Below are 22,200 nucleotides of genomic sequence, written 5' to 3' on the forward strand. Positions count from 1 at the left end.
ATGAATAAGGAAAATAACACATTTCAAATACAATAAAAAATTGTCTATCGTCTTAAAACTAAACTTAAAAAAAAAAACTAAATCAAATTTATTAGTAAGCCAACAAAATTTACTTAACAATCCAACAAAATCTTCTCTCGTGGATCCGAATTACAAAAAAAAAAAAAAAGAGGGGAAGAGCAGTCATCAATGGATGTCAAGGATGGCCTTTGAGTTCACTTAATCTGTTTTGGTTTCATCACACACAAGAATAAAGAATGTCTCAGGTCTCATGGAACTCAAAGATCAAAGAAAGAACTAAAGAGGCAGTTAGAAAAGGTTACCTCGGAAACCGAATGCTTCTATACAAAAGCATAACGGTAAATAAAAGCATAGCCAAGGCTGAACACAAGTGTCCAAGTGAATGTCCACTAATTGTATATCCATTAAAATTGTATATTTTGCTGTCTGCAAGTCCTTCGATCTTGGAAACAGCGTGAGCCGCTGCATTCACAATGAAATCAGATATCAGAAGAGAGCGGATTCTCTAACTCAAAAGTGTTTTTTTTTAGTAACAAACCTGTTGCCAAGAGCCAGAACCTAGAGTGAGTGTACTTAGGAGGTAACAAAACGGTCATGACAGGAATCGCCAGGCATGGAATCAACTGGAACGTGAGGCATAACCGGAGATCATTAAACACTCTGCCATCAACTAAGACACATATAATAACTTCAATCTGAACCTGCCTAAAAACCAAGAAACCATATATACAAGAAGGTAATGTTTTTTTTGGGGGGTTTTGATGTTACCTGGCGTAAGCAACGCTGAGAACTGATATGAACAGAAGCAAGACGAGGCAACTCAGTCCTACTCTCTCCCCCGCTCTCTCAACCAAAAAACTGGAGAAAAGCGATGAATACGCAATCAATATCTGCAAATTACCGTTCATTAATCAAGAAACAGCTCTTCATAACCAACAATTAAAGCAAAAAAAAACGACTTAATCTCTAAGAAGGTTCGTCTAGGCTTCAGCTATAAGAAGATTCTAGATGTTTTATGTTTTACAATGTGATTTTTTGTACAAACAAGCCAAGAAAACTAAGCTATTCACAGAATCTGCAAGCATATTATCTTCCTTGCATAGCTAGAGTTAAGAGAATCTTCGAGCTTCTGTCCAAGATTTTCTTAATCAATATCTACAATTACAGTCACTAATCAAGAAACAGCTATGCCTAACGTAAAGAAGACTCATTCCATAGACTAAAAAGAAGATCCTAAAGCGAGTGATTAGTAACGTAGCGAAAAAAACGAACAGGCAAAGTGTCCCAGACGATTCTGTTGTCATCAGGTTTGAGATGGTAATAAGCAGAGCCAAAGGCCAAGCTTGAAACGCTTGCGTAGAACAGCGTCCATCCCCAGATCTCACCTTTCAAACTGCATTTAATTACATATAATTGACCTTATCATAAGCAAATAAAAAAACAAAGATGTTAAACATTAATAAGAACTCAGATATAGAAAGAGAAGAGAGAGAGAGAGAGGGGACCTGATATTAAAGAAGCTTCCTCCAAGGCAAAGAACGAAACCAAGAACACCAATAATAAGAAAAGGAAAGTTGGTCATGACATTCAATGTATTTGGCACTCCTGTTCAACACAAAACACTTGTCTTTATTACACGCATGCACATAAATAGAGAGAGAGAGAGAGAGAGAGAGAAACAAAGTGAGTACCCATGAAATTGCGCTTATCAGCGAAGACATGGTGGCGGAAGGAATGAAGAGGAACTTTGGGAGTGAAGAACATTAAGATTAGCCAACATATGAACAACGATCCAACCAAAATTCGTTTCCTTTTCCATGTCCCGATCTGTTGATTTGTCAACCACACCATCAAAAATCTCTCTCTCTTTCTCTCTAAAGGTCCAACCTTTTTTTGTTTTGTTTTACGAAAGTGTTATATAACCTTTTTTTTTTTCTCTCTCGGTGTCTGATTAATCTTCCAGGTTAAGAAAAAGGTAAAGATCTATTGAGTGTCGCTTTTTTTTTCAAATTTTCGATTTGAACAACGTGCGGCGAATCTCTTTCTTTCTTTTTTTTTTTCCCTTGATTCGGACGTGCTTGACGATGATCAATTTCTATTGTATGTTTGTCGAAGTTGACGATGACTATCAAAACGTCGCCGTCTTAAATGTTTTCGGTGTAATTTGCAATCTAACTCCTCGCGTTTCTGATATTTGATTTTAACCACTCAATATTTGTGAAATTAATCTCTCTAAACCAATGTCTCAAAGCTTTGTAGCAGTTTCCCCACATTCAAGTTTATGTGTTGTGTTTGGTAACTAATCTACAGCATCATGAATGACATGAAACAACATTCCACTATTATTACAGTATTCCAACATAAGAACTCATGAATTTAAAAACATCCTATATATCATATAGAGAACTCAGCAGAATCTTGTACATGTTAGAAAGAAATATTTTATTTATAGATATAGTAAAAAAAAAGTAAACGTCATAATTGCTACCCCAATAACCTATAACGTATGCACAGCTTCAACCAGAAAGTTAATATGACATGGTCCCTCTCCTCGAACAGGCGATGTTGTCATCATTTTATGCATGGGTTTTTGTTTTTAAAATCGAAAACTATAGAGGTACTAATAAGAACATGCAAAAATACGAGGGGACTAAATTGCAAATTTTAATCAGTTGTGTAAGAGACTATATTCGTCTCTACAGAAAATAATGTACTCTTTATATTGCGGGGAGAGAGAAGACGAAGAGAGCTGAAATCGTTTTGATCGGAGGTACAGTTTCTTTTCCGATCAGCTTTACTATCTCTAGGGTTGGCTTTTTAGGTTCCCTCTCCGTTTCTTCTTCTCGCTCAGCTCGAGTTTTGAGTGATAGAGTCTGGTTGCGGAAGCTTCGCTGGAAAATTTAACCAGTCTTTCCTTCGTTGCCGAGATTTTTTGCGGAGAAAGCGGAAACTAATCGTCTTTTCAGTCAAAACCTTTCTTTTTCAACAGAATTTGAACTGTCATCTGTTTTGTTAGAAAATCCCTAGAAAAAATTGAAAATTTTATCTTAATTCGATTTCGTGGGTTTCGGTTCCCGGTTCGGTTCTATAGATAAAAAAAAATATTGATTTCTGTCACTTTCTGCGAGCGGGAAGATTTCAAATTAGCTTCTTTTGGGCTCCAAAGTTTAAATTTTTTTAAAAAAAATCTCGTGTGCTTGTTATTTCATCTAGGGCTTGCTTGCTTGCTTCTCTTCTAATCCCAGATCTGTTTTTTTTTTTTTTTCTTTCTCCAGATAATCCTTGTGTGTGTGTCTTGAGCTAGCTTCTGCTCGAGATCTGACCTAGCTCCGGCTCCTCTCGGTAGCTACACAGTGAAAGAGAGTTCTACCACAAGGTAATTGCGATATCACAATCTCTCTCTCTCTCTCTCACAAAGTTTGAATCTTTAGATGTGTAGTTCTTAAGCACGAATGTGAAAAAATGGTTACTTGGGAGTAATTACATTAATGTTAAATAGGGGTTTTTTAAAATGGAAGACGATGATGGCTCTCCTTCTTCTCCCGATTTGGATGCACAGAGCCCTTACGAACGTTTGCTTGCTCTAACTCCAAGCTCCGCTGATTCAAATTGTAACTTGGATTCGGTTTCCGCCGTTTATCTAGCGATGAAGAGCTCGAAGCTGGAGTGTGTCGAAGAGCGTGGCCAAGATACCCTCATTACCTCCGTATGCAACGTGGAGGACGAAGAGGATGAAGAGTTCGATGAGTTCGATCCTTATCTCTTCATCAAGAACCTGCCCAACTTGTCTTCTGTTGTCCCTACTTTCAGACCCGTCTTGCTTCCTAAACAGACCCGAAGCTGCCCTCCTATCTCCCTCGTCCTAGACCTCGATGGTAAGGCTTACTTGATTTGTTTTATTTTATTCTGTTATCTCTGTAACAATTTCTCTTTTTTTTTTTTTTTCTGTTTGCATAGAAACTCTTGTGCACTCTAGTCTAGAACCGTGTGGTGAGGTGGATTTCACATTCACTGTACATTTCAATGAAGAGGAGCATATGGTGTACGTGCGGTGCCGTCCTCACCTCAAAGAGTTTATGGAGAGAGTGTCTCGTCTCTTTGAGATCATTATATTTACCGCTAGCCAAAGTATTTACGCCGAGCAGCTTCTGAACGTGCTTGACCCTAAGAGGAAGCTCTTTCGCCATAGAGTGTACCGTGACTCGTGTGTTTTCTTCGACGGTAACTACCTTAAGGATTTGTCTGTCCTCGGGCGTGATTTGTCTCGTGTTATCATCGTCGATAACTCCCCACAGGTAATTATTTATCAGTTCTTATACGTTAAAGCAAAGTATAATGTTATATAGAGCATAGAGTTTGTTTGTTTATTTGGGTTAATTCTTTGTTGTGCAATGTTGTAGGCGTTTGGGTTCCAAGTGGAGAACGGGGTGCCAATAGAGAGCTGGTTTGATGACCCGTCAGATAAAGAGCTCCTTCACTTGCTGCCGTTTCTAGAAGGCTTAATAGGAGCTGAAGATGTAAGGCCGATGATCGCCAAGAAATTCAATCTAAAGGAAAAGATTGATGCAGCTGTAGCTGCACCTGAGTATCCTGCTGAGGCTGGAGATCCTTTCGAAAGGTAAAGTCTCCCAAGCTATAAGCTGGCATAAGAGGAGACGAGTTTCTCTTTGGGAGAATATGCTTTGGAAAGCTTAATGGAAGGTTCTCTTCCTATTGAATATGGAGGGGGATCAGAAGCTGGAAGATATATATATCTCGAATGTTGTTTTCTTATTAGTTTAAAGAACTTGGTATACAAAGAATAATAGCCTGTAAACAGTGTTTAGCTGCAGAATAATTTATATTTGTCTCTCTTTTATTTTTTTTATTTTCTGGCTTATTTATTACCCTCGCACATAAATTAGTCACTACAAGACACATTACATTTACTGATTTACATAGCCTGTAAAAGAGTTTAAGGGTCTAATGACCTAAAAGATCTGAATATTGTTGTGTCACACCTCGTGGATAATTGTGATTAGAATAGTAAACTAGTTTTTCTCCATTCTGACGGAGTTCCTACCCAGGTTGATCCTCATACTGCTCTTTTATAATTCGTGAATGGATCTTGACATCTTGTTGTCTGCTAGTTTAAGTTCTTGTCCTCGTTTATACATGAAGTAATCAGGGCGGATGCAGATTTATTATTAGATGGGGGCACACCATTTTATTTCATTACGTCTAGTAGTAGGATTATGGAGCATTTCTTAAATTAAAAGTAATTACTGCAGAAAAATAAAATTTAGCTGGGGGCATGTGACCCCATTACTCATCACTTGCTTCCGCCACTGGAAGTAATGCTTTGCTAACCATGATGTTCTCTCTTGTTAATTGTTTTAATATTCTTCTTCTCGACTTAATGTGTCGGACTTTCATGATTCTATACAGGGTTTAAACCCGATGCAAGTCGTTGGAGCGGTGGGATTCCAGAATCGTCGCCTTGAAATCCCAGATGATATTGATCCAACGGTGGCAGAGATAATCCTGTGTAGCAAGTAGCTGTATGATAGTGTCAATCAATGTTCCGAATTAGTACTCCGAACCCTGTGTGTTCAGCTAGCTTGTAGTGGTTTTAAATTTACTATAGAACCACAATTGGTTATATATGGAAGCCCTATTTAGAACCCCCTCTTTGTAACTATTATGTTATTTTTGCTACTTGTAACGACAAAAATAGGTGAATGAACAAGAGAAAAAGAAGAAGATGAAAAGAATACAATAAGCCTACGGAGTTGGTAAATGTTTAAACATGTGGGGATATAACTTCCAAATGAAATATAGAAAGGTTTGATCTATTTTAAAAATGAAGCACTAACAGAAGTTTGTTACTTTGTTAGACTTGTCACTACCACTTCCGTTTTTCTGTTGCTTGCTATTTAAACAAACCACTTCCCGTTTATATATAGACCCCTAAGCCAACATTTTTTAAAAGACAGAACAGCGCAATGGAGTTCAGAATCCGACTAACCACAGCATTCACGTGGTGCCTTCTCATCGCGTCAGTATGCGTTCTAACCACAACATCAGCAGCCCGGTTCGAAGTAAGAAACGAGATCACAAAACACCAGGGACGAAACCGAAGCCTCACCGTCACCTGCTGGTCGACTACTAACAAATTAGGCAATCAAGAACTCAAACCGGGGGAATCCAAAAGCTGGTCCTTCAAGCCAGTGTACATCAAGATACCGTTCCTCTACACACACTTCCAGTGCACCTTCTTCACCTCTTTTGGCTCGCCTTCTGGTCAGACCGCGACGGTTTTCGCCGGGGAGAGGAAGTTCAGGTGGCAGTGCGATAATCCGAATGAGGAAGAGTGTATTTGGGTGGTGAAGAGAGAAGGGCTATATCTTAGGAAGATCTCAAGGGATGGTAAAGGACAAAGGCTCTATGAAGATGATTTGAAACTGTCTTGGATCGGTGGTACTAACTACTATCCGGTTAAATAGCATCCATCCATAACCTTATTTAAAATCAAATACATGCAATGCGTGGAACTATCCTTAGTATATATATATAGCAAACCAACAAGGTTAAATCTTTGTTTTCTTGTCTGTTGAACTGGATAACAAGATGAGGAAATTAGACGAAAAATAAACTTTTTTTTATTTCTTCCCTTTTATGTAAAAGTTGAGATCAATCCACAATCAACTCCAACAGTGGAAAGAGTATGTTATTCAACAATAAAAATACCGTTTTTGTTTTTAAGCTCCATATTTTGGAGCCTTCCAAAGTTTGAAAGCAACTTCGTGGATGAACCGATCAGCCGGTATAACAAGGTTTCCAGAGAGCTACAATGGACAAAAAAAAGGTTGAGACAAGCCATGTAGTGATATTACAGCGGAACTTGCAATAAGTTAGTAATCATATACACCTTTTTAAGAGCTTCGAAAGATAATGTTTCAACCAAGTCTTTCCGTGTGACTGCATCTTGCCACTGAGCTACCAGCATAGGGCAGTAGTCCCTGTATCTCAGGAACGAAACGATAACTTCAGAAAAGTTTTTATGGGATTTGACCAAAATATTGAGGAAGTCTCTTACCGAACATCACCTCGTGTCTTTTCACCTCGCATGGTGTAGCTCTGACGCGGGACTAGTCCTTGAAAAGCCGGGTTAATACCTTCTTCTGGAGTCTTCTTGACATTAAAAACTGAAACGTCCTTGTGTGTAACGGAGCCGTAGCTAAGAACAAGAGAGAGATGCAAGCGAGGTGCAATCTCTGAACCAGGCTGAGCCATTCTCATAACACTACCAATCAAAGAGTCGACCATTCCCACGTTATCACCACTTATATGCAGAAAAACCGAGTCATATAGGCTCACGTCCAAGCACTTTTCTCCTTCAAAGCCAAGAAGCCTCAGTAATCCAGTTGCTGTGGCATCAGAAGGAAAGGAATCATCACTCTTTCGGTGAATTTCGTTGAGTTGTAACACATCTAAGCCAATCATTTTCCCGAAAGAAGTCAGAGAAGAATTGTCTGTTACTAAAGCAGCCTTGAGTCCCATAAACCTGCACCATTAACATTTGTGTCAATGAAACTATTGCAAAAAAAAAAACAGTATCATCATGTGGATGCCACCCCGGGAAAGAGTTTTGAAACTATAGAGATCAGAGAAAAAGGCAAACCGTTCGGACAAAGTTGAGATTTCATTTTCACTTCCCTTAGCTTTTAACCCACTCTGTCACAAAAATAAATAAATCATGGATTGGCTAACCTCCTACTGTCGTGGATTAATGTAAACACGTGTGATTATCTGAGTAAAATTTTATTATATTTGAGAGGGTAAAAAGTATTCTCACAGCTAAAGTATAAGCTTCTGATGCATCAAGCAAATGGGCGAATTCTCGAACTGTCCTTTCGTTCTCAGTTTCTGCTGCAATTGAAACAACACTCCAGAGTGAATATCGAGTGGCAGAAGAGCAAAGTGCAGGCAGTGTAACACAAAAGTGATTTTCAATTCAAGAATGAAAATTCAAGCGAAGTAAGAAAAAATAAATATCAAAATGCACTGTCGAAAGCCTTGTCGGAAAGTTCTGGTCTTTTTAATTCAACGGACCGTAAGTGCCTCACAAAATTCAAAGGATTCTCAGGTCTGATCCGGTTCAATCCTAGTGATCAACACTAGTCCCAAACAAGGATCGAAACTAGCGATTATGACTGAGATTGTTTGACGAATCAACGATAGTAATCAAATTTATTTATTAAGAGTGTAAGGAAGAGACCTGGAGGGGCATGAGGAAGGCTCAAGAAGCCGCAGTTACCGATGGAAGCGAGAGAATGGATGTGAGTATTCGACGGGTGGACGGATCGAGCCAAGCCGTCTCCGTACAAAACAAGTGCTCTGCTTGGTTTGCCCGCCATTCTTGTCAACAGGTAGTAGACGCGAATGTATTGTCGGAGAGAGAGAGAGAGAGAGAGAGAGAGGAGAATAATCTGATCTGATGATCATCTGTCCCGAGCAGCATTTATATTTGTTTCTTTTAATTCCCGGTTCATCTTTTCGGTCCGGTTTGAGAAACATTAATTTTAACCAATTGGGCTTTATATTTGTAACGAATATGTGTTGGGTTTAGAAAACCCAGTGTAATGTACATAATAATTGGGCCTTTGATGAAAGTTCTTTGACGACCAAAACACATGAATTTAAACGGATAGGATTATTAAACTATAGTTCACATAATTTCATGGAATTGTAAACAAATAAATAAATAATGTCTGAAATTTTATCCATAAACAAAATAATGTGTAGATCTGAAAGTGTGAGATTTATACGTTTGGAAATATAGAAACCAAATAAGAGTCACATTGATTATTGCGTGGAATTTCACAAAAATAGTTGAAAATATGTAAGATGTGTTGTCCTAATCGAAATCAATAATTAGATGTGTGCGTAGCCAATGTAACCCCCATCATTCCTCTACCACATGGTGTAGTTTTTTTTTTTTTTTTTTTTTTTTTGCTCAACTTCAACTTTTTATTAACCAAAAGGGTTTGGACCTACATCATTGTTCACTACTAACATAGGTACATCCACCTCAAAGATCTGTTTTAACCAACTTGGCACCATATAATACAACTTAGGAACATAATTCATAAAATAAAGAGCTTTCTTCGCTATCCTATCTGCCTACTTGTTACTATCCTATCTGCCGACTTGTTACCATCTCGTGAGTAATACTCGACCCTATAGCTCCGGCCTGGCGAGAGGAGATGGGAGATTTCTTGGATGATTGGATAGAGCTTTGGCCAAATAGGTTTCTTTCCCGCAATCATCCTCGCTAACACCATAGAATCTGTTTCAAAGATGACCTGAGTGTATCCCAGTCTCAACATCGTTTGCATTGCCCATTTGAGAGCTGTTGCTTCAGTTTCTATTGGTGATCCCATTCTTTGATACCGTTGAGCTCCAGCCCACAGCAGCGACCAGTAGAATCTCTACTTATACATGGTGCAGTTTGTATAATACAGAAAAAAAAAATAAGAGTCACACAAACTCCCCAAATTAAATTTGAAATAATACAGATGTATATATATATAAGACCATCTTTATCTTTAGATGTATGGACTAAGTTGTTGACCATTGCACTTGCAATCTTCCTTCTTTTTCTCTATTTCCCCGCTCTTCTCTCTCTCTCCCCACTTGCGCACAGTGGATCACGGAAAAACCTTTCCCCCTTAACCACCCGTGACGGTGTTTAAACCGGTTCCGGTTCAATCAAGCCAGATTCAGTTCTGCCATGGTGGAAGGAGGAAGAAGAAGAAGATCCTTTGAACTCGCTCTCCTCTTACTCTCACTCTTCCTCTGCTTCTCCTTCGCGTCTCCCCGGGCTCTCCCTGATTCGGATCTGAATCTGCTCGAAGAAACCGTCGGCAACTCCTCCTCCGACGCAGCATATCTCAACGCGTCTTCTCTTGGTAAACCCAAGGAAGGTAGCTTCGCCGACATCATCGATCGCGCTCTCGAGAAGGAGTTCAACGAAAGCGATCAGACTGAAGGTATCTCTCTATCCGAGAATCTAGGAAGTTTAGATTGCCATGGAAATTAGCAGTAAAAAAAAAACTTCTCCGCTAGTGGTTTGATTAGATAGATCATGAACTGGATCCGTGATCCATAGAAGATTCGGAACTTAGATTGATCACGATCTAACAATGTGTGTATGCTCTTAGATTGATCACGATCTCCCAATGTGTATATGCTTCTTCCTGATCGAGAATACATGAATAACGAGATTCAATTTCCGATTCGTTATTTCGCCTTTATTTTTAGAAAGGCGAAATAATCTTTCATCTTGTGGTTATATCGATTGCAGTGGCTGATCCTGGAAGCTTCAACAACAGTGTAGCTGGACAGCAGGTTCGTATAGTGCAGTGTCTCATGTTTTTGGAGTCATAGTCAAGGCTTGTTTTGGATTCGATTTTTTCTCTCATTGGTTGCGTAATTTGAGTAATCTGAATCTGAACCTGCTTGTTGTAAACCTTGTGGCTATCAGGCTGTTCTGGAAACTGTAGCCAGAGTGAAGACAACCAAGAAAAATGAAACGAAAGAGGAGAAGTACACCACTATTCAATTCTTGCTTTTTTTTGTTCTCAAGTCTTAACTTACTTATATGACTTCCCATGATATTCTAGAATTGAATACAGTACCTATTAAGCATTATCTTATCTTTCTTAGGCATTTTCAACTCCATGATGTTTTCAACCTGGACAATGATAACAGAGCTGAGGACACACCTACTCTGATTGATCGGAAAGTAAGTTTTCATACAGGAAGACAGAGCCTGGTTTTAGTTTTATTTTGGTCTTGCATTGAAATTTTGGTGTTGTTACAGGACAATGTCTTCATCATATCCAATTTCAAATCGAAATATCCAGTACTGCAGCTAGACTTGAGGTGAGTTAGTAATTTCTGTTCGGGATGATTCTTTGAAAAAACATCTATGAATTAGTCATCTGATTTGTACTTCTTATGTTATGTAGACTGATATCAGACCTGGTGGTTGTCATTGTATCTGCAACTTGTGGTGGTATCGCCTTTGCTTGTGCTGGACAGCCGGTCTGATTTTCTTGCTACTCGTAGTCTCTATCATTATGAATTTTTGTTTTCAGTATGATGTATTGATCTTCTGATTGTGGATCATTCTATGCTTAATTGCTTATGCAGGTGATAACTGGATATTTGCTAGCAGGATCTATCATCGGGCCTGGAGGATTGAACTTAATCAGTGAGATGGTCCAGGTATGCTAGGTGTTGGACAGGTTACTTTTAAGGTCTCGAATGTTTAGTTAGTTAAGCATTATTTCAAGAACTTTCTTTTTCCGATGATCTTTGACTAAGATGTTATACAAAACAGGAATACTGATTTGTTTTTTGACTAGGAACCCTTTTCTTCTGTGGGTCAATATAAATTGGATTCTTCTCATGTGATAGTGGATGGATAAGAGAGACCCTAGATCGTTTTCAAGGCAAATTAAGTTTTACGAGTGTCTAAGTTTAGCAATAGACTGCTGTGGAGATGATGTATTCATATACGTTGTTGTTTTTGCGCTTGGTAATTTATGCAGGTTGAAACAGTCGCCCAGTTTGGTGTGGTATTCTTGCTCTTTGCATTGGGTCTAGAGTTCTCCACTGCTAAGGTGAGATCAACGTCTTTGATTGCTTAATAATGAATTGACATATTAACATAACAAGCTCGTGGGCACCTTTCCTCTTACTTTGTAGCTTCGAGTTGTTCGATCAGTTGCTGTTCTGGGAGGCCTTCTTCAAATTCTTCTTTTTATGTTCTTGTGCGGAATCACAGTGTCGGTGCGTTAATTTGTACTTTATCCTGTACATTTTTTTATGTTGATTAAAGTGTTGTCTTAGACACTTGTATTAGACGTATACACCCTGAATCGTTTCCAGAGAGTGATATGTTTTCAATGGGTCATGTTTGCAGTTATGTGGTGGTAAACGGTCGGAGGGGGTATTTGTAGGAGCATTTTTGTCAATGTCATCAACTGCAGTGGTAATTTTAGTGTACTATATATTTTTTATCTATCCATTTCCGATAGCTCTCTTTTTGATAATTTGGTTTTATGTTCATGAACTACAGGTGCTGAAGTTTCTCATGGAGAAAAATTCAACTAATTCTCTTCATGGCCAAGTTACAATTGGAACCCTTATTCTTCAGGTATCTGATTATACTTTCCATCAACATGTTGTGTCCATTGTCTTTCTTGAATTTTCAAATGATTTGGAGTTTTGATTTTAGCATCTTTTTCTAGGACTGTGCTGTGGGTTTGTTGTTTGCTTTGCTTCCAGTTCTTGGTGGAAATTCTGGCATTGTTGAGGGAATGTTGTCAATGGCAAAAGTGTAAGGAAAGACTGTTAGAATTTACCTCCCAAGTCGTTTTCTAAAGATGTTAAAAATGCCTTCTCTCTTTATTATTCAGGGCGGTTGTGTTACTTTCGTTTTTGGCTGTTCTGTCAATATTATCACGGACATGTATTCCTTGGTTGCTGAAGTTAATGGTCAGCTTATCATCACAGGTTTCATGACTTTTCTCTCAAGACTATTTTTCATATCTTCTGTTCCAGTGAAATCCAGTTGTAGATTAAGCTAAAGTTTTTTTCATCTATCAGACAAATGAACTCTATCAGTTAGCCGCGGTTGCGTTTTGTCTACTCGTAGCTTGGGTGAGTCCTAGTTAGCCTTCCTTTTCCTCAGATTCTTTCTTACATAAAGTTTATTACCTTCTTTTATTTTTATCTGTGAGAACTATTATTTGACTGGTCTTTTTACGTTTTCAGTGTAGTGATAAGCTGGGATTAAGTCTTGAACTAGGTTCTTTTGCCGCAGGGGTCATGATATCAACTACGGATCTCGCTGAACATACATTGGAGCAAGTAAGTTCTGATCATGTATTTCCAAAAGACTGCAGTTTCCCCCGTTTATGCGAAATATTTTCATCTGCTTGAGTCTCTTTCTTCTCCCGTGACTGTACTTAGTGTTGTCACTGATATGTGATGACGAGGAAGTAATCAGTTGACAAGTATCCAATGTTAACCCCTTAAACAGTTTATAGTCTTACTCAAATGCTCTCTCTTTTTGGCTGCAGATCGAACCCATCCGTAATTTGTTTGCTGCACTTTTCCTAGCCAGCATTGGGATGTTGATTAATGTCCATTTTCTGTGGACCCATGTGGATATACTGTTAGCCTCTGTGATATTAGTAATCATCATAAAGACAACGATAGTGACAACAGTTGTCAAGGGATTTGGATACAACAACAAGACCTCTCTGCTGGTAAAAGATTATGTCTCAAATTATACTCGTGACCATGTTTTGCTACCGTGCACTTTCTGCTTCACAAGACCTAAGTTAAATTGATGCAGGTTGGACTATCTCTGGCTCAGATAGGGGAGTTTGCCTTTGTATTACTTAGCCGTGCCTCCAATCTTCACCTTATCGAGGTAAGTAAAACAACTGCTTCTCGTTAGGATATGAATTCGAGATTATTAGAGATCTGAAAAATAAAATTTTGGAACATTATCAGGGGAAACTCTACTTGCTTCTCCTGGGGACAACCGCTCTTAGCCTGGTATGATCTGATCATTTCGCTTGCCTTTTCTTTATATGTGTTTCAAGTAGCTGATTCGGTTTGGTATGGGCAGGTTACAACACCTCTGGTTTTCAAAGTGATACCAGCGGTTGTGCATCTTGGAGTACTGTTAAGATGGTTTTCTCCAGACTCTTCTATAGAGGTAAGTTGGGTCTCCAGAGTAGTTCTTTCATTGTTTATGTAGTAATGACGTGTAAATAACAAAAGAGATGGTTATGGTTTAGGGCAGAAAGGAGAAATAGTAAGATCAGAAAGCGGTAAACAGCGTATGATACTGATGTCACGCCAATCCCACAACTACTGAGAAGAAGATTTGTGGAGAAGAGTGGTGTCATGCTTCTCCACCAATTTTGACAACCAAAAAAAAAGAGTCTATTGTTTGCTTCCTGCCCTGTCCTCACTTGTAATTAGTATTGTTTGATTTTTTATTTTGCCCCTTGATTGTAATCTGATTAAAAAAAAAATTCAATCAGTATTTCTTATCACGATACCAGAAACTGGCCATTTTTTTTGTTGTTGTAATCATATAACTCTCTAATTCTCTAATATCAAGTAATTGTTATATTTTGCCAGACGTCAAATTTAAGAAAATGAAATGTAAAACATTCGTTCGTACTCTTCGAATTGAATCCAACACACAACTCTAGAACATTTTTAGGACACTAATTCCTTTTTTTTATCGACGTAGAAAGAAGTAAATCACAGAAGAGTCAAATATGTTAAAACTTTTCGATGCTGGAGACTGAAAGACGATTCAAAGACACTGCTGGTCTATAAAGGACTTCAAGAGTTTACGATTTAAAGATCCACAATATTAGTTTTCTTTTGGTTAAGTAGATCCTAAAAGTAACAAAGTGACTTGTTAAAATCTCTAGACAACAATTATTACTTGAGCAGCGTTCTTACATTTCAACCATATGTAGGGATTCATGCTAAGCCGATTTTCAAGTGGTGGTTCAGCACTCAAAGCTCCATGTCTGAAACTCCAACCTCAGTACCATTCACCAAACGATCCGAGAATACAAAAGGTTGTAGTCTGGCCTTCTCTTGAAAGTTGTTGTGTCTAAGCTTGAAGAGCTTCGTTTTTGTTTCTCCCTCCTTATCAAGCCTCTCTTCTTTACGTTTTCTTGTGCTGCTGCCGCTGCTAATTGAGATAGATGACACAATGAGATGATCAGCCATCTCTGCATCTTGATCAACCCCATCTTGTTGTTTCAGCAATGTGGCTTCGAGACTAAGATCTGGTCTTGACCAGTGAACCACTGTTTTGGCGTAATTCTTGGAATGGTCACAGTCAAAAACCCTTAGTCCTTGCTCTTCAAGCGATAAAAGCCATTCTGGAAATCAGATTTTGCACAATGGGTTAGTCAAGACCGACATAAAAGCGCCAAAAACAGATGGGAACCTGTATCTTAGGGATAAAGGAAGCAATTTACCGATGAAGGATACAGGCGTAGAGTTTAGCAGTGTGTCCACATCTCTAATCACTTCACCTTGACTGATCACCCAGTTGACCAAGTGATATGGTACACGTGAATGGGAGAACATGTTCATGTACCTGCTGGTTTCCTCTTGATCATCAATTTTCCTGTGTGATCGTTTGGAGTATCAACTAACCGAAAGCAACTAGTTTTAATAACCAATAACTATATGCAAAATACCTAAGAGAAGCCTTGGCAAAAAGAAACAACCAGTTGATAGCAATGTTCTTTAACTGTAAACTTCTTTGATCATTTCCACTTCCAGGGTTGAGGAATAGACTCTCCGCTGATTCAATCACAGCTTCCGTTATGGTTTCCAGTAAAGCAGCTTCGTCTTCTGGGCCCTGTAAGATTGAAAAGCTTCCCATGAAAACATAACTTACACACAGTATGATTCAACAAAACAACTCCACACAATTTTATAAATAAAGAACATTAATTAAAGAAGAGTAGAAACAATGTTTAGCTAAAGAACCTACCAGTAGTGGAGTCAGATGCAGATAGGGCTCCACCAGAAGCATCTTGAGAATGCCGTCTGTGTCAAGATCAAGAAAACATCACATCACACTACAAGAACTCTCCATAGAAAGCAAAGAAAGGATAAGAGACTCACCAGAGAAGTAGCAACTATGAAACGCATTGACCATCTGAACCACAGACTCTCGCAGATCTTTTCGCAACTCCGAATCAAATCTCAAGCACAAATTGAGCAAAAGAAGCTGAGAAGCTACTATTCCAGCTAAGCAACCAACGCTACAAGACTCAGAACCAACCTCTCTCCGCAATCTTTCACCAACAAACGGCATGAACGTCTCCAAACAATCACCCACTCCCGCTTCATCCACAACCCAAACCCGACTCAAATCAGCGAAACTAAACCCAGTCACCATCAACAAATCATCCTCACCACCACCACCACCACAACCTCCTCGTTCTTCATCTCCGCAATACACGCTAACGTAGCTCACAATCGCATCCAACAACTCCGAAACCTCTTCCCTCCTCCTGGTTTTAACCAACCGACTCAGATTGTAAACGAGAGGAGACAGCGTAGCCGCTCTCTTCGCGGCGGAGAAGGACTCGGAGAGAGGGACCAGCATCTGGAAGAGGCTCCTGGTTAGCCTAACGGAATCTTCGCCGAAATCTTGCTTCGAGGAGTGGAAGACGACGGCGGAGTAGAACCAGAGGAGCTCGAGAGGCGGATCGGGACGGTGGTCTTGGAGGAGGCGAGTGAAGATGGATTCGAAATCGGAGAAATCGGTTCGGCCGGTGCGGTGCTGTGCCAAGAACTGCTTGGTCGAGTCGTTGAGGAGCGGTTTGAGAAACTCGAGGCGAGGGTTAGGGTTACGAATCGGAGGTTGCATTTTTCCGTTAACGGTGAGGGAGAATGGAGTTTGAATAATTTTGGGAGGTTGAAAGAAAATAGAAAAAAAACCCCTTTCGAAATTCAAAGCAAAAGAGAGGAAGGAATAAAGAGAGGGAATCCGAAGGAAAATGTTGTATCTCTTTTTTTTTAAACAAATCTCAAATTGAGTTTTGCTCCAAAAAGTATCGCATTTTAGTGCTTAACCTCGGAAACTATTCTCTAATTAAAATACTAGTATAAGTTTGGGTTTTACATTTTAGAAAAATAATAATATTCTTATTATCATATTTAATTATTTATCACCCAAAACAAAGAGGATTTCTACTATCTAGACCAAGATCCACTGTTCTTAATCCAAAAATATATTGAATCCAAAAGCCCAAAATACATACCAGAAAATCTGATTCCATTCAATTGGCTTACTTAAGGGAAGGGTGAGGAAGCTAAGTCCGTCTCCAAGCAGTTTTTTTTTTGACACTGATTATTATGCAATACAAACTATGAAAAGGGTTACATAAACGATATAGCAGATAATTTTATTTGATAATTTTTTCTTTCAAATTTCTGCGTAATTTATTTTTTTCGGAAATTGAAACTCAAACCTCTTAATATAAAAGTACTAATGAATCTTTGGTCAAACTATTGGATCCAATGCACTTCCACATTCTCCGAACAATTTATGCGCTTTTCTTGAGTCATACCATTTTTTTGAGATCAGCATATTTCTCGTCGAGATTGCTAGAAAATAAAACATTGTCTCGGAGGGGGAACGATGGATTATGTGAGATTAATAGTTATACGCACCATTATCTCGAGAGAGGGTGTTGGAGAGAAGATCTCACATTGAAAACATGTAAAAAACTTGAGTAATATATAAGGTAGTTGGGTCAATCCACTAATTGTCAATTAGTTTTAAGTTAGAAACCCGTAAAACTTATCATAACCTATAAAACTTCCGTATAAAAACGTGGTTAATCTTCGCTTTTAAAATTGAAGTTCAGATGTTTAGATCAATAGTTATACTGAACTTGTGTTTGTATATTAGAAAATCTTTATAACATTTTCTTTTGTCAACATGTTTATAACATTAATATATTTGATTCGTAGAAAAAATAGCAGAATCGTATAAAAATTGATAAATCACTGTAAAAAAAAGTAAGAAACAAAAGGTGAAAACATGATTAAAGTAATAGATTAGGCTCTTGTGTATATAATAAGATAGTTACGCATACCTGTTTTTTAGTTAAATGCTTTAAGACTCGCCTGGATATCACAACTCCACGAAGGCGAGGAAAAAAAAAAAACTCTGAGAGACAGAAATCAAAATGGCCATGATTACGCGCAACACCGCCACGCGCCTCCCTCTCCTCCTCCAATCTCACCGCGCCGCCGCGGTTTCTCACCTCCACACATCGCTCCCCGCTCTCTCCCCCTCGACGACACCGACTTCCTACACCAGACCAGGTCCTCCTTCGACCTCGGCTCCTCCGCCGGGTCTCTCGAAGACGGCGGAGTTTGTGATCTCAAAGGTAGATGATCTGATGAACTGGGCCCGTAGGGGATCGATCTGGCCCATGACCTTCGGGCTCGCCTGCTGCGCCGTGGAGATGATGCATACAGGTGCGGCTCGCTACGATCTGGACCGATTCGGTATCATCTTCAGGCCGAGTCCTCGCCAATCGGATTGTATGATTGTCGCCGGGACGCTTACGAACAAGATGGCTCCCGCTCTTCGCAAGTAACGCCTCTCTCCCTTTCCTATATATTCTCGGATCTCAGATATACTCTCCGCTTGATTTGTTCGTTTGCGTTGTTGATAGAAGCCTCAAATTAGGGTTTCGGGAGATTGTAATTGGGGATTTTGATTGGAATTATCAGCGATTTAGGGCTCATAGTATTCTGAGAGTTATTGTATGAATATAAGACTGACCTAAGCCATTCGAATTCATTGTCTAGCAAACTTGGCCTTACTAATCAGAGGTTGGAGATTCATTGTTATTATGTTTTGTTTTTACCTGATTTGTAGCTTCTATTTATCGCAATGTGTGTTGATATGAAAAATTGATGCCTCACATACTTAATATGATTCCTTATTTTTATTTGTTTGATGGTATGAAGCCTTTTCATTCAACTGCTAAGCTTGCCTTCTTTAAAATGAGAATCTTGTTGTTAAGAAATGTATTTCTATGGTTTTTAAAAGTTGTGAGCTTGTACTTTTGATGTCTTTAGGCCGCCCCAGACACTAGAGATAGAAAAATGTCCCTAGTCGATATTTACGTGACAGGGAAACGCAGGTTTCTCAAAACATTTGAGAGATGATTGATTAGCTTTGTAAGCTTTTTTTTTGTGCTGGACGAACTATTAGTGATTGATCTATAGCATTTAGATACAAGTTCAAAAACCGCTCTTCAAACTACCCACAAAATAAATCTTGAATTGTGTGTGTGGATCTGTTCAAATGTTTCAAAAAAAACATGCTTGTGTTCGTGTTTATCTTGTTTGAAGAAGTTGCTACTTGCTAGTTTTCTAATATCTGGAAACAATGACAGGGTTTATGACCAGATGCCGGAGCCAAGGTGGGTGATTTCAATGGGAAGCTGTGCCAACGGAGGTGGATATTATCATTACTCCTACTCGGTCGTTCGAGGGTGCGACAGAATTGTGCCAGTGGACATCTACGTCCCTGGGTGCCCTCCAACAGCTGAGGCTCTGCTCTACGGACTCCTCCAGCTTCAGAAGAAAATCAACAGGCGCAAGGATTTCTTGCACTGGTGGAACAAGTGATCAAAGTTTCAAAAAAAGTCGAATCCTTCTTCCTATGTTGAAGAAGTTTTATCAGACAATTCTTTTACCAAAGTTTGGGGCTAATAAAACGTGGACGTTTCAAAAGCATGTTTCTTTGTGGTGGAGATGCCATGTAAAGGAGTGTGTGTTTCTCTAAGTTTGTTTTGTGGAAAACTTAAATAAACATAAGATTATGTTGTCTGTGTGAGTTCTTTTTGTTATAACTACCAGTTTTATCTTTAAGCAAAAGAAAAACTACCAGTTTACCACTTTCTTCTTCACAGTTTAATTCCAGGTTTCGGGAAAGAGTAAGTAAGAACAAGAATAAGAATAAGAGTGAGGATGAAAAGGACATGGAGTCACAGGAAAAGGATAGGAATGACAATAATGAGAGGAAGAATAAATAGCTACAAGTTACCAATATACTAAATTTACTATTGCCTTGATTGCTTCAAACAGTTATTCAAAATGTAAACGCAGATACAAACAATCAAAGGATATGTATTCTATGTTGCATCACACGTCCATGGCTTGCTAATCATGATTGAACGAGTGTTCCAGACACAGCATTTGTTTATGGGTTTAGGTTGATTCGTGCTTTTGTGTAGTAACTAGGATTTAGTTACTAAGCTGGTGACAGATTACTCATAATGAACTAACTAACCAAGACTTATCGGAGCAAGTAAGAGGAATAAAAGGATCCATCATTATTCAAATACACAGGTTCACAATATGTGACGTAAAGGCCAATTCGTCACCAAAAAAAAAAAACCCTCAAAGACTTTGTTTAAGGGAGTAGACTACCCTGTTTATATGATTGATTGAATGTTAAAGGTGCTCTAATGCTTCTTGAGAGCGTTCATCTTGTCCCTGAGGTAATAAAGTTTGGCTCTTCTTACTCTCTTCTTGTCCAACACCTTAATCTCCCTCAGGTTTGGCGAATACCTGTCACCAACCTCACATATCAGTCAGCAGCTATGAATGAGGCTCTAAGAATGTAAATCCATCTTTGCCATTAGAACAAAGGAGAGGGAGGGAGGGGAGTAAAAAAAAAAGGGGTTTAAAAGTACTTACAAGGGGAACATGGATTCGACTCCCACCCCAGCCACAAGCCTTCTAATCCTAAACGTAGAGTTAAGACCAGCGTTACGTCTTGCTATGACAATTCCTTTTACGATTGAAACACGCCTCTTGTTCTCAGGCACTTCCTGAAGTGTCCAAACAAGGTGGGATATAACAAAGTTAAATGCCACAAAGCCTATGAAAGGTTTAACCTTTTGAAGAAGATAATTTTCGATCCGTATTTTACCACTTTGAGCTGCACAATGTAACCAGGCCTTATCTCAGGTATCTCCCTACCATTTCTCACTTCCTCAACCGCCTCCTTGTCTACAATCTGCAGAAAGATTAGATTTTCCACTTGTCGTAAGCATGATGACAGTGATTTATTTATTTATCAATGACCAAATGGTACCTGCATGATATGCTTGGCGGTTTTATCAAGCCGCTTGAACTTGATTCTCGGAACCATATCAGGAGCTGATCCTTGAGGAGTAGACTGAGCAGAATCTCTAATGGTGGAAAAGCACCTCGGTGAATACGTAAAGTTTTGTCTCTGAGAGAAACATATGCCAAATCACCATAAAAATTCAAAGACTTGTCTCAAACACAAAGAAGCCTAATCTAAGTCTCACAGTGACACCAAACATGTCGAAAAATCTATAAAGCACAAAAACTTTGTCAAAAACCTAAGCTTGGAACTATATCTCCATTGGCAACTAGTTATCCTCTGCATTTCTACAGTCAGAGAAGCATATTAACAAGCTATGATTGGCTAAGCTTACAGGAGGTACTGCGGAAGAGAAAGAAACCGCCTTTGTACGGAAAGAATCAAACCCTCCCAGCCTCCTCGATTCATTCTCAGACCAGCTTGGGGAAGAAGACGAAGTGAAACGAGGAAGAGTGTTGGAGATGGAGAAACGGTTCCTCTGGAGCAACCTTGTACTGCTACGGATCGATTGCATTTTCTCCGATAAGAGGACTCTGATCTAGTGCTGCCCTGAAATAACCAAATCTGTTGCCTTTGGTCGTTTTGGACAGAGTTTGAGCCTAAACCTTTTGCTTCCTCCTGTTCCTTTCCTTTTCTTTTTTTTTTGGTAATTTTCATTTTAACCCCCTGATGTTTTATGCTTACATCAAATAAACCCCTTTATTTTTTTATCTTGCTCTTTTTCTTGACTTTTGATGTGATTCATTAAATAACCCATAGAGTGATCAGATAAAATTCTAGTATAAACATGATTAATCATTAACAGAAAGAGTTAATAACAAAACATTTAGTGAAACTGTCTTCAAATTAATGAAAGAAGCATCGTTATATATCAATCTGATGGAGAGTTAAAAAACCAAAGAGAACCTTTGTCAACAAGAGAAACAAAAACTCCGGAATAATCACCAGACACCAGAAAGAAAACTAAAGCTTGCTAAGTTCTAGATAAAACGATAACTTTACTTTAAGCAACCAAAAAAACAAACTCACTAGTATAACAAATAGTTTGAAGTAACTCAATCATCCGCTTTTGCAAACAAACATGCTTTAACACGTTTCTTTTGAAAACTCAAAAACCATATTCATGTTAGTATGTTACTCTATTGCATCATGGCATGTCGCCTTGTCATTTTCCGGGGCTTCGGCATTGATTAGTTTAGCATAACAGAAGTCAAAGATGATATCAATGACCGACGACTCTTTGTCTCTTACCGTTAACATAACGACTCTTTTTTCTTTCTTTTGGTTGATGGAATGTTGTTATCTTTATTTCGAGGAATAACTTTTTTTCATTGAAAATAATAACAGGGGTGACCTACCTACAAAATAAAGGCACCAATCATGAGGCAAATACATTC

At 38.8% G+C, this 22,200-nt stretch overlaps 8 protein-coding genes across 12 annotated transcripts; 4 read left to right on the forward strand and 4 right to left on the reverse strand.

Moving 5' to 3' along the window:
* Window positions 1-69: 69 nt before the first annotated feature.
* Window positions 70-2,432, reverse strand: LOC106424617. Its single transcript, XM_013865380.3, has 7 exons — window positions 1,713-2,432; window positions 1,527-1,626; window positions 1,294-1,414; window positions 790-911; window positions 560-681; window positions 324-483; window positions 70-224 (listed from the first exon to the last, which is right to left on the reverse strand). The coding sequence occupies exons 1-7, from the start codon at window positions 1,870-1,872 to the stop codon at window positions 197-199; spliced, it is 813 nt and encodes a 270-aa protein (XP_013720834.1). The 5' UTR covers window positions 1,873-2,432; the 3' UTR covers window positions 70-196.
* A 234-nt stretch (window positions 2,433-2,666) lies between these two features.
* Window positions 2,667-4,879, forward strand: LOC106424511 (CTD small phosphatase-like protein 2). The gene is made up of 5 exons (XM_013865277.3): window positions 2,667-2,791; window positions 3,297-3,397; window positions 3,521-3,896; window positions 3,979-4,316; window positions 4,422-4,879. Exons 3-5 carry the CDS (start codon window positions 3,533-3,535, stop codon window positions 4,641-4,643), a joined length of 924 nt encoding a protein of 307 aa, XP_013720731.1. The 5' UTR covers window positions 2,667-2,791; window positions 3,297-3,397; window positions 3,521-3,532; the 3' UTR covers window positions 4,644-4,879.
* Window positions 4,880-5,075: 196 nt separating this feature from the next.
* BNAC09G44770D (S-protein homolog 13) lies at window positions 5,076-6,598 on the forward strand. Its single transcript, XM_013865291.3, has one exon. It carries the CDS (start codon window positions 6,006-6,008, stop codon window positions 6,504-6,506), a length of 501 nt encoding a protein of 166 aa, XP_013720745.1. The 5' UTR covers window positions 5,076-6,005; the 3' UTR covers window positions 6,507-6,598.
* A 41-nt stretch (window positions 6,599-6,639) lies between these two features.
* On the reverse strand, window positions 6,640-8,516 carry BNAC09G44780D. 3 transcript variants are annotated; one of them, XR_007329081.1, is made up of 6 exons: window positions 8,282-8,510; window positions 7,859-7,932; window positions 7,685-7,737; window positions 7,110-7,567; window positions 6,932-7,022; window positions 6,640-6,848 (listed from the first exon to the last, which is right to left on the reverse strand). XR_007329081.1 is itself a non-coding variant. In XM_013865275.3 (6 exons), exons 1-6 carry the CDS (start codon window positions 8,418-8,420, stop codon window positions 6,762-6,764), a joined length of 909 nt encoding a protein of 302 aa, XP_013720729.1. In that variant the 5' UTR covers window positions 8,421-8,516; the 3' UTR covers window positions 6,640-6,761. The 3 variants fall into 3 exon arrangements, 2 of the variants coding, with proteins under 2 accessions (XP_013720729.1, XP_048625226.1); XM_013865275.3 differs by having other exon boundaries at window positions 7,100-7,567; window positions 7,859-7,929; window positions 8,282-8,516; XM_048769269.1 differs by having other exon boundaries at window positions 7,100-7,567; window positions 8,282-8,506.
* Window positions 8,517-9,612: 1,096 nt separating this feature from the next.
* LOC106424491 (K(+) efflux antiporter 6) lies at window positions 9,613-14,226 on the forward strand. Of its 2 annotated transcripts, none has more exons than XM_013865255.3 (20): window positions 9,613-10,055; window positions 10,370-10,413; window positions 10,550-10,611; window positions 10,732-10,810; window positions 10,889-10,950; window positions 11,037-11,112; window positions 11,221-11,295; window positions 11,622-11,693; window positions 11,779-11,862; window positions 11,996-12,064; window positions 12,152-12,229; window positions 12,324-12,412; window positions 12,492-12,588; window positions 12,682-12,735; window positions 12,850-12,945; window positions 13,158-13,346; window positions 13,436-13,513; window positions 13,597-13,641; window positions 13,715-13,804; window positions 13,887-14,226. In XM_013865255.3, exons 1-20 carry the CDS (start codon window positions 9,797-9,799, stop codon window positions 13,902-13,904), a joined length of 1,716 nt encoding a protein of 571 aa, XP_013720709.1. In that variant the 5' UTR covers window positions 9,613-9,796; the 3' UTR covers window positions 13,905-14,226. The 2 variants fall into 2 exon arrangements, with proteins under 2 accessions (XP_013720709.1, XP_013720708.1); XM_013865254.3 differs by having other exon boundaries at window positions 9,614-10,055; window positions 13,892-14,226.
* A 187-nt stretch (window positions 14,227-14,413) lies between these two features.
* Window positions 14,414-16,634, reverse strand: BNAC09G44800D. Of its 2 annotated transcripts, none has more exons than XM_048769266.1 (5): window positions 15,757-16,634; window positions 15,623-15,678; window positions 15,324-15,487; window positions 15,099-15,220; window positions 14,414-14,999 (listed from the first exon to the last, which is right to left on the reverse strand). In XM_048769266.1, exons 1-5 carry the CDS (start codon window positions 16,505-16,507, stop codon window positions 14,626-14,628), a joined length of 1,467 nt encoding a protein of 488 aa, XP_048625223.1. In that variant the 5' UTR covers window positions 16,508-16,634; the 3' UTR covers window positions 14,414-14,625. The 2 variants fall into 2 exon arrangements, with proteins under 2 accessions (XP_048625223.1, XP_013720732.1); XM_013865278.3 differs by having other exon boundaries at window positions 15,099-15,250; window positions 15,757-16,633.
* A 1,121-nt stretch (window positions 16,635-17,755) lies between these two features.
* LOC106424602 (NADH dehydrogenase [ubiquinone] iron-sulfur protein 7, mitochondrial) lies at window positions 17,756-19,562 on the forward strand. Its single transcript, XM_013865360.3, has 2 exons — window positions 17,756-18,247; window positions 19,059-19,562. The coding sequence occupies exons 1-2, from the start codon at window positions 17,835-17,837 to the stop codon at window positions 19,291-19,293; spliced, it is 648 nt and encodes a 215-aa protein (XP_013720814.2). The 5' UTR covers window positions 17,756-17,834; the 3' UTR covers window positions 19,294-19,562.
* A 379-nt stretch (window positions 19,563-19,941) lies between these two features.
* Window positions 19,942-21,460, reverse strand: LOC106430910 (50S ribosomal protein L19-1, chloroplastic-like). Its single transcript, XM_013871704.3, has 5 exons — window positions 21,138-21,460; window positions 20,768-20,908; window positions 20,603-20,689; window positions 20,368-20,501; window positions 19,942-20,238 (listed from the first exon to the last, which is right to left on the reverse strand). Exons 1-5 carry the CDS (start codon window positions 21,315-21,317, stop codon window positions 20,133-20,135), a joined length of 648 nt encoding a protein of 215 aa, XP_013727158.2. The 5' UTR covers window positions 21,318-21,460; the 3' UTR covers window positions 19,942-20,132.
* Between the last annotated feature and the right edge of the window lie 740 nt (window positions 21,461-22,200).

This window comes from Brassica napus, chromosome C9, assembly GCF_020379485.1.
Source record: "Brassica napus cultivar Da-Ae chromosome C9, Da-Ae, whole genome shotgun sequence".
Taxonomy (NCBI): Eukaryota; Viridiplantae; Streptophyta; class Magnoliopsida; order Brassicales; family Brassicaceae; genus Brassica; species Brassica napus.

Excerpts from the sequence above, each read along its gene's own strand:
- LOC106424617 (XM_013865380.3), bottom strand. The coding sequence starts at position 1,872 with ATGGTGTGGTTGACAAATCAACAGATCGGGACATGGAAAAGGAAACGA. Across the intron at positions 1,415-1,526 it reads GGAAGCTTCTTTAATATCAG|TTTGAAAGGTGAGATCTGGG; the intron begins GTCCCCTCTCTC and ends AATTAAATGCAG. Across the intron at positions 682-789 it reads CTCAGCGTTGCTTACGCCAG|AGTGTTTAATGATCTCCGGT; the intron begins GTAACATCAAAA and ends AGTTGATGGCAG.
- LOC106424511 (XM_013865277.3), top strand. The coding sequence starts at position 3,533 with ATGGAAGACGATGATGGCTCTCCTTCTTCTCCCGATTTGGATGCACAG. Across the intron at positions 3,897-3,978 it reads CCTCGTCCTAGACCTCGATG|AAACTCTTGTGCACTCTAGT; the intron begins GTAAGGCTTACT and ends CTGTTTGCATAG. Across the intron at positions 4,317-4,421 it reads TCGTCGATAACTCCCCACAG|GCGTTTGGGTTCCAAGTGGA; the intron begins GTAATTATTTAT and ends GCAATGTTGTAG.
- BNAC09G44770D (XM_013865291.3), top strand. The coding sequence starts at position 6,006 with ATGGAGTTCAGAATCCGACTAACCACAGCATTCACGTGGTGCCTTCTC.
- BNAC09G44780D (XM_048769269.1), bottom strand. The coding sequence starts at position 8,420 with ATGGCGGGCAAACCAAGCAGAGCACTTGTTTTGTACGGAGACGGCTTG. Across the intron at positions 7,933-8,281 it reads CCTTCCTCATGCCCCTCCAG|CAGAAACTGAGAACGAAAGG; the intron begins GTCTCTTCCTTA and ends TTTCAATTGCAG. Across the intron at positions 7,568-7,684 it reads ATCTCAACTTTGTCCGAACG|GTTTATGGGACTCAAGGCTG; the intron begins GTTTGCCTTTTT and ends TTAATGGTGCAG.
- LOC106424491 (XM_013865254.3), top strand. The coding sequence starts at position 9,797 with ATGGTGGAAGGAGGAAGAAGAAGAAGATCCTTTGAACTCGCTCTCCTC. Across the intron at positions 12,736-12,849 it reads TTTGTCTACTCGTAGCTTGG|TGTAGTGATAAGCTGGGATT; the intron begins GTGAGTCCTAGT and ends TTACGTTTTCAG. Across the intron at positions 12,946-13,157 it reads CTGAACATACATTGGAGCAA|ATCGAACCCATCCGTAATTT; the intron begins GTAAGTTCTGAT and ends TTTTGGCTGCAG.
- BNAC09G44800D (XM_013865278.3), bottom strand. The coding sequence starts at position 16,507 with ATGCAACCTCCGATTCGTAACCCTAACCCTCGCCTCGAGTTTCTCAAA. Across the intron at positions 15,488-15,622 it reads TGCATCTGACTCCACTACTG|GGCCCAGAAGACGAAGCTGC; the intron begins GTAGGTTCTTTA and ends TCAATCTTACAG. Across the intron at positions 15,251-15,323 it reads TTTGCCAAGGCTTCTCTTAG|GAAAATTGATGATCAAGAGG; the intron begins GTATTTTGCATA and ends ACGATCACACAG.
- LOC106424602 (XM_013865360.3), top strand. The coding sequence starts at position 17,835 with ATGGCCATGATTACGCGCAACACCGCCACGCGCCTCCCTCTCCTCCTC. Across the intron at positions 18,248-19,058 it reads ATGGCTCCCGCTCTTCGCAA|GGTTTATGACCAGATGCCGG; the intron begins GTAACGCCTCTC and ends AAACAATGACAG.
- LOC106430910 (XM_013871704.3), bottom strand. The coding sequence starts at position 21,317 with ATGCAATCGATCCGTAGCAGTACAAGGTTGCTCCAGAGGAACCGTTTC. Across the intron at positions 20,909-21,137 it reads TCTCTTCCGCAGTACCTCCT|AGACAAAACTTTACGTATTC; the intron begins GTAAGCTTAGCC and ends TGTTTCTCTCAG. Across the intron at positions 20,502-20,602 it reads ACATTGTGCAGCTCAAAGTG|GAAGTGCCTGAGAACAAGAG; the intron begins GTAAAATACGGA and ends TGGACACTTCAG.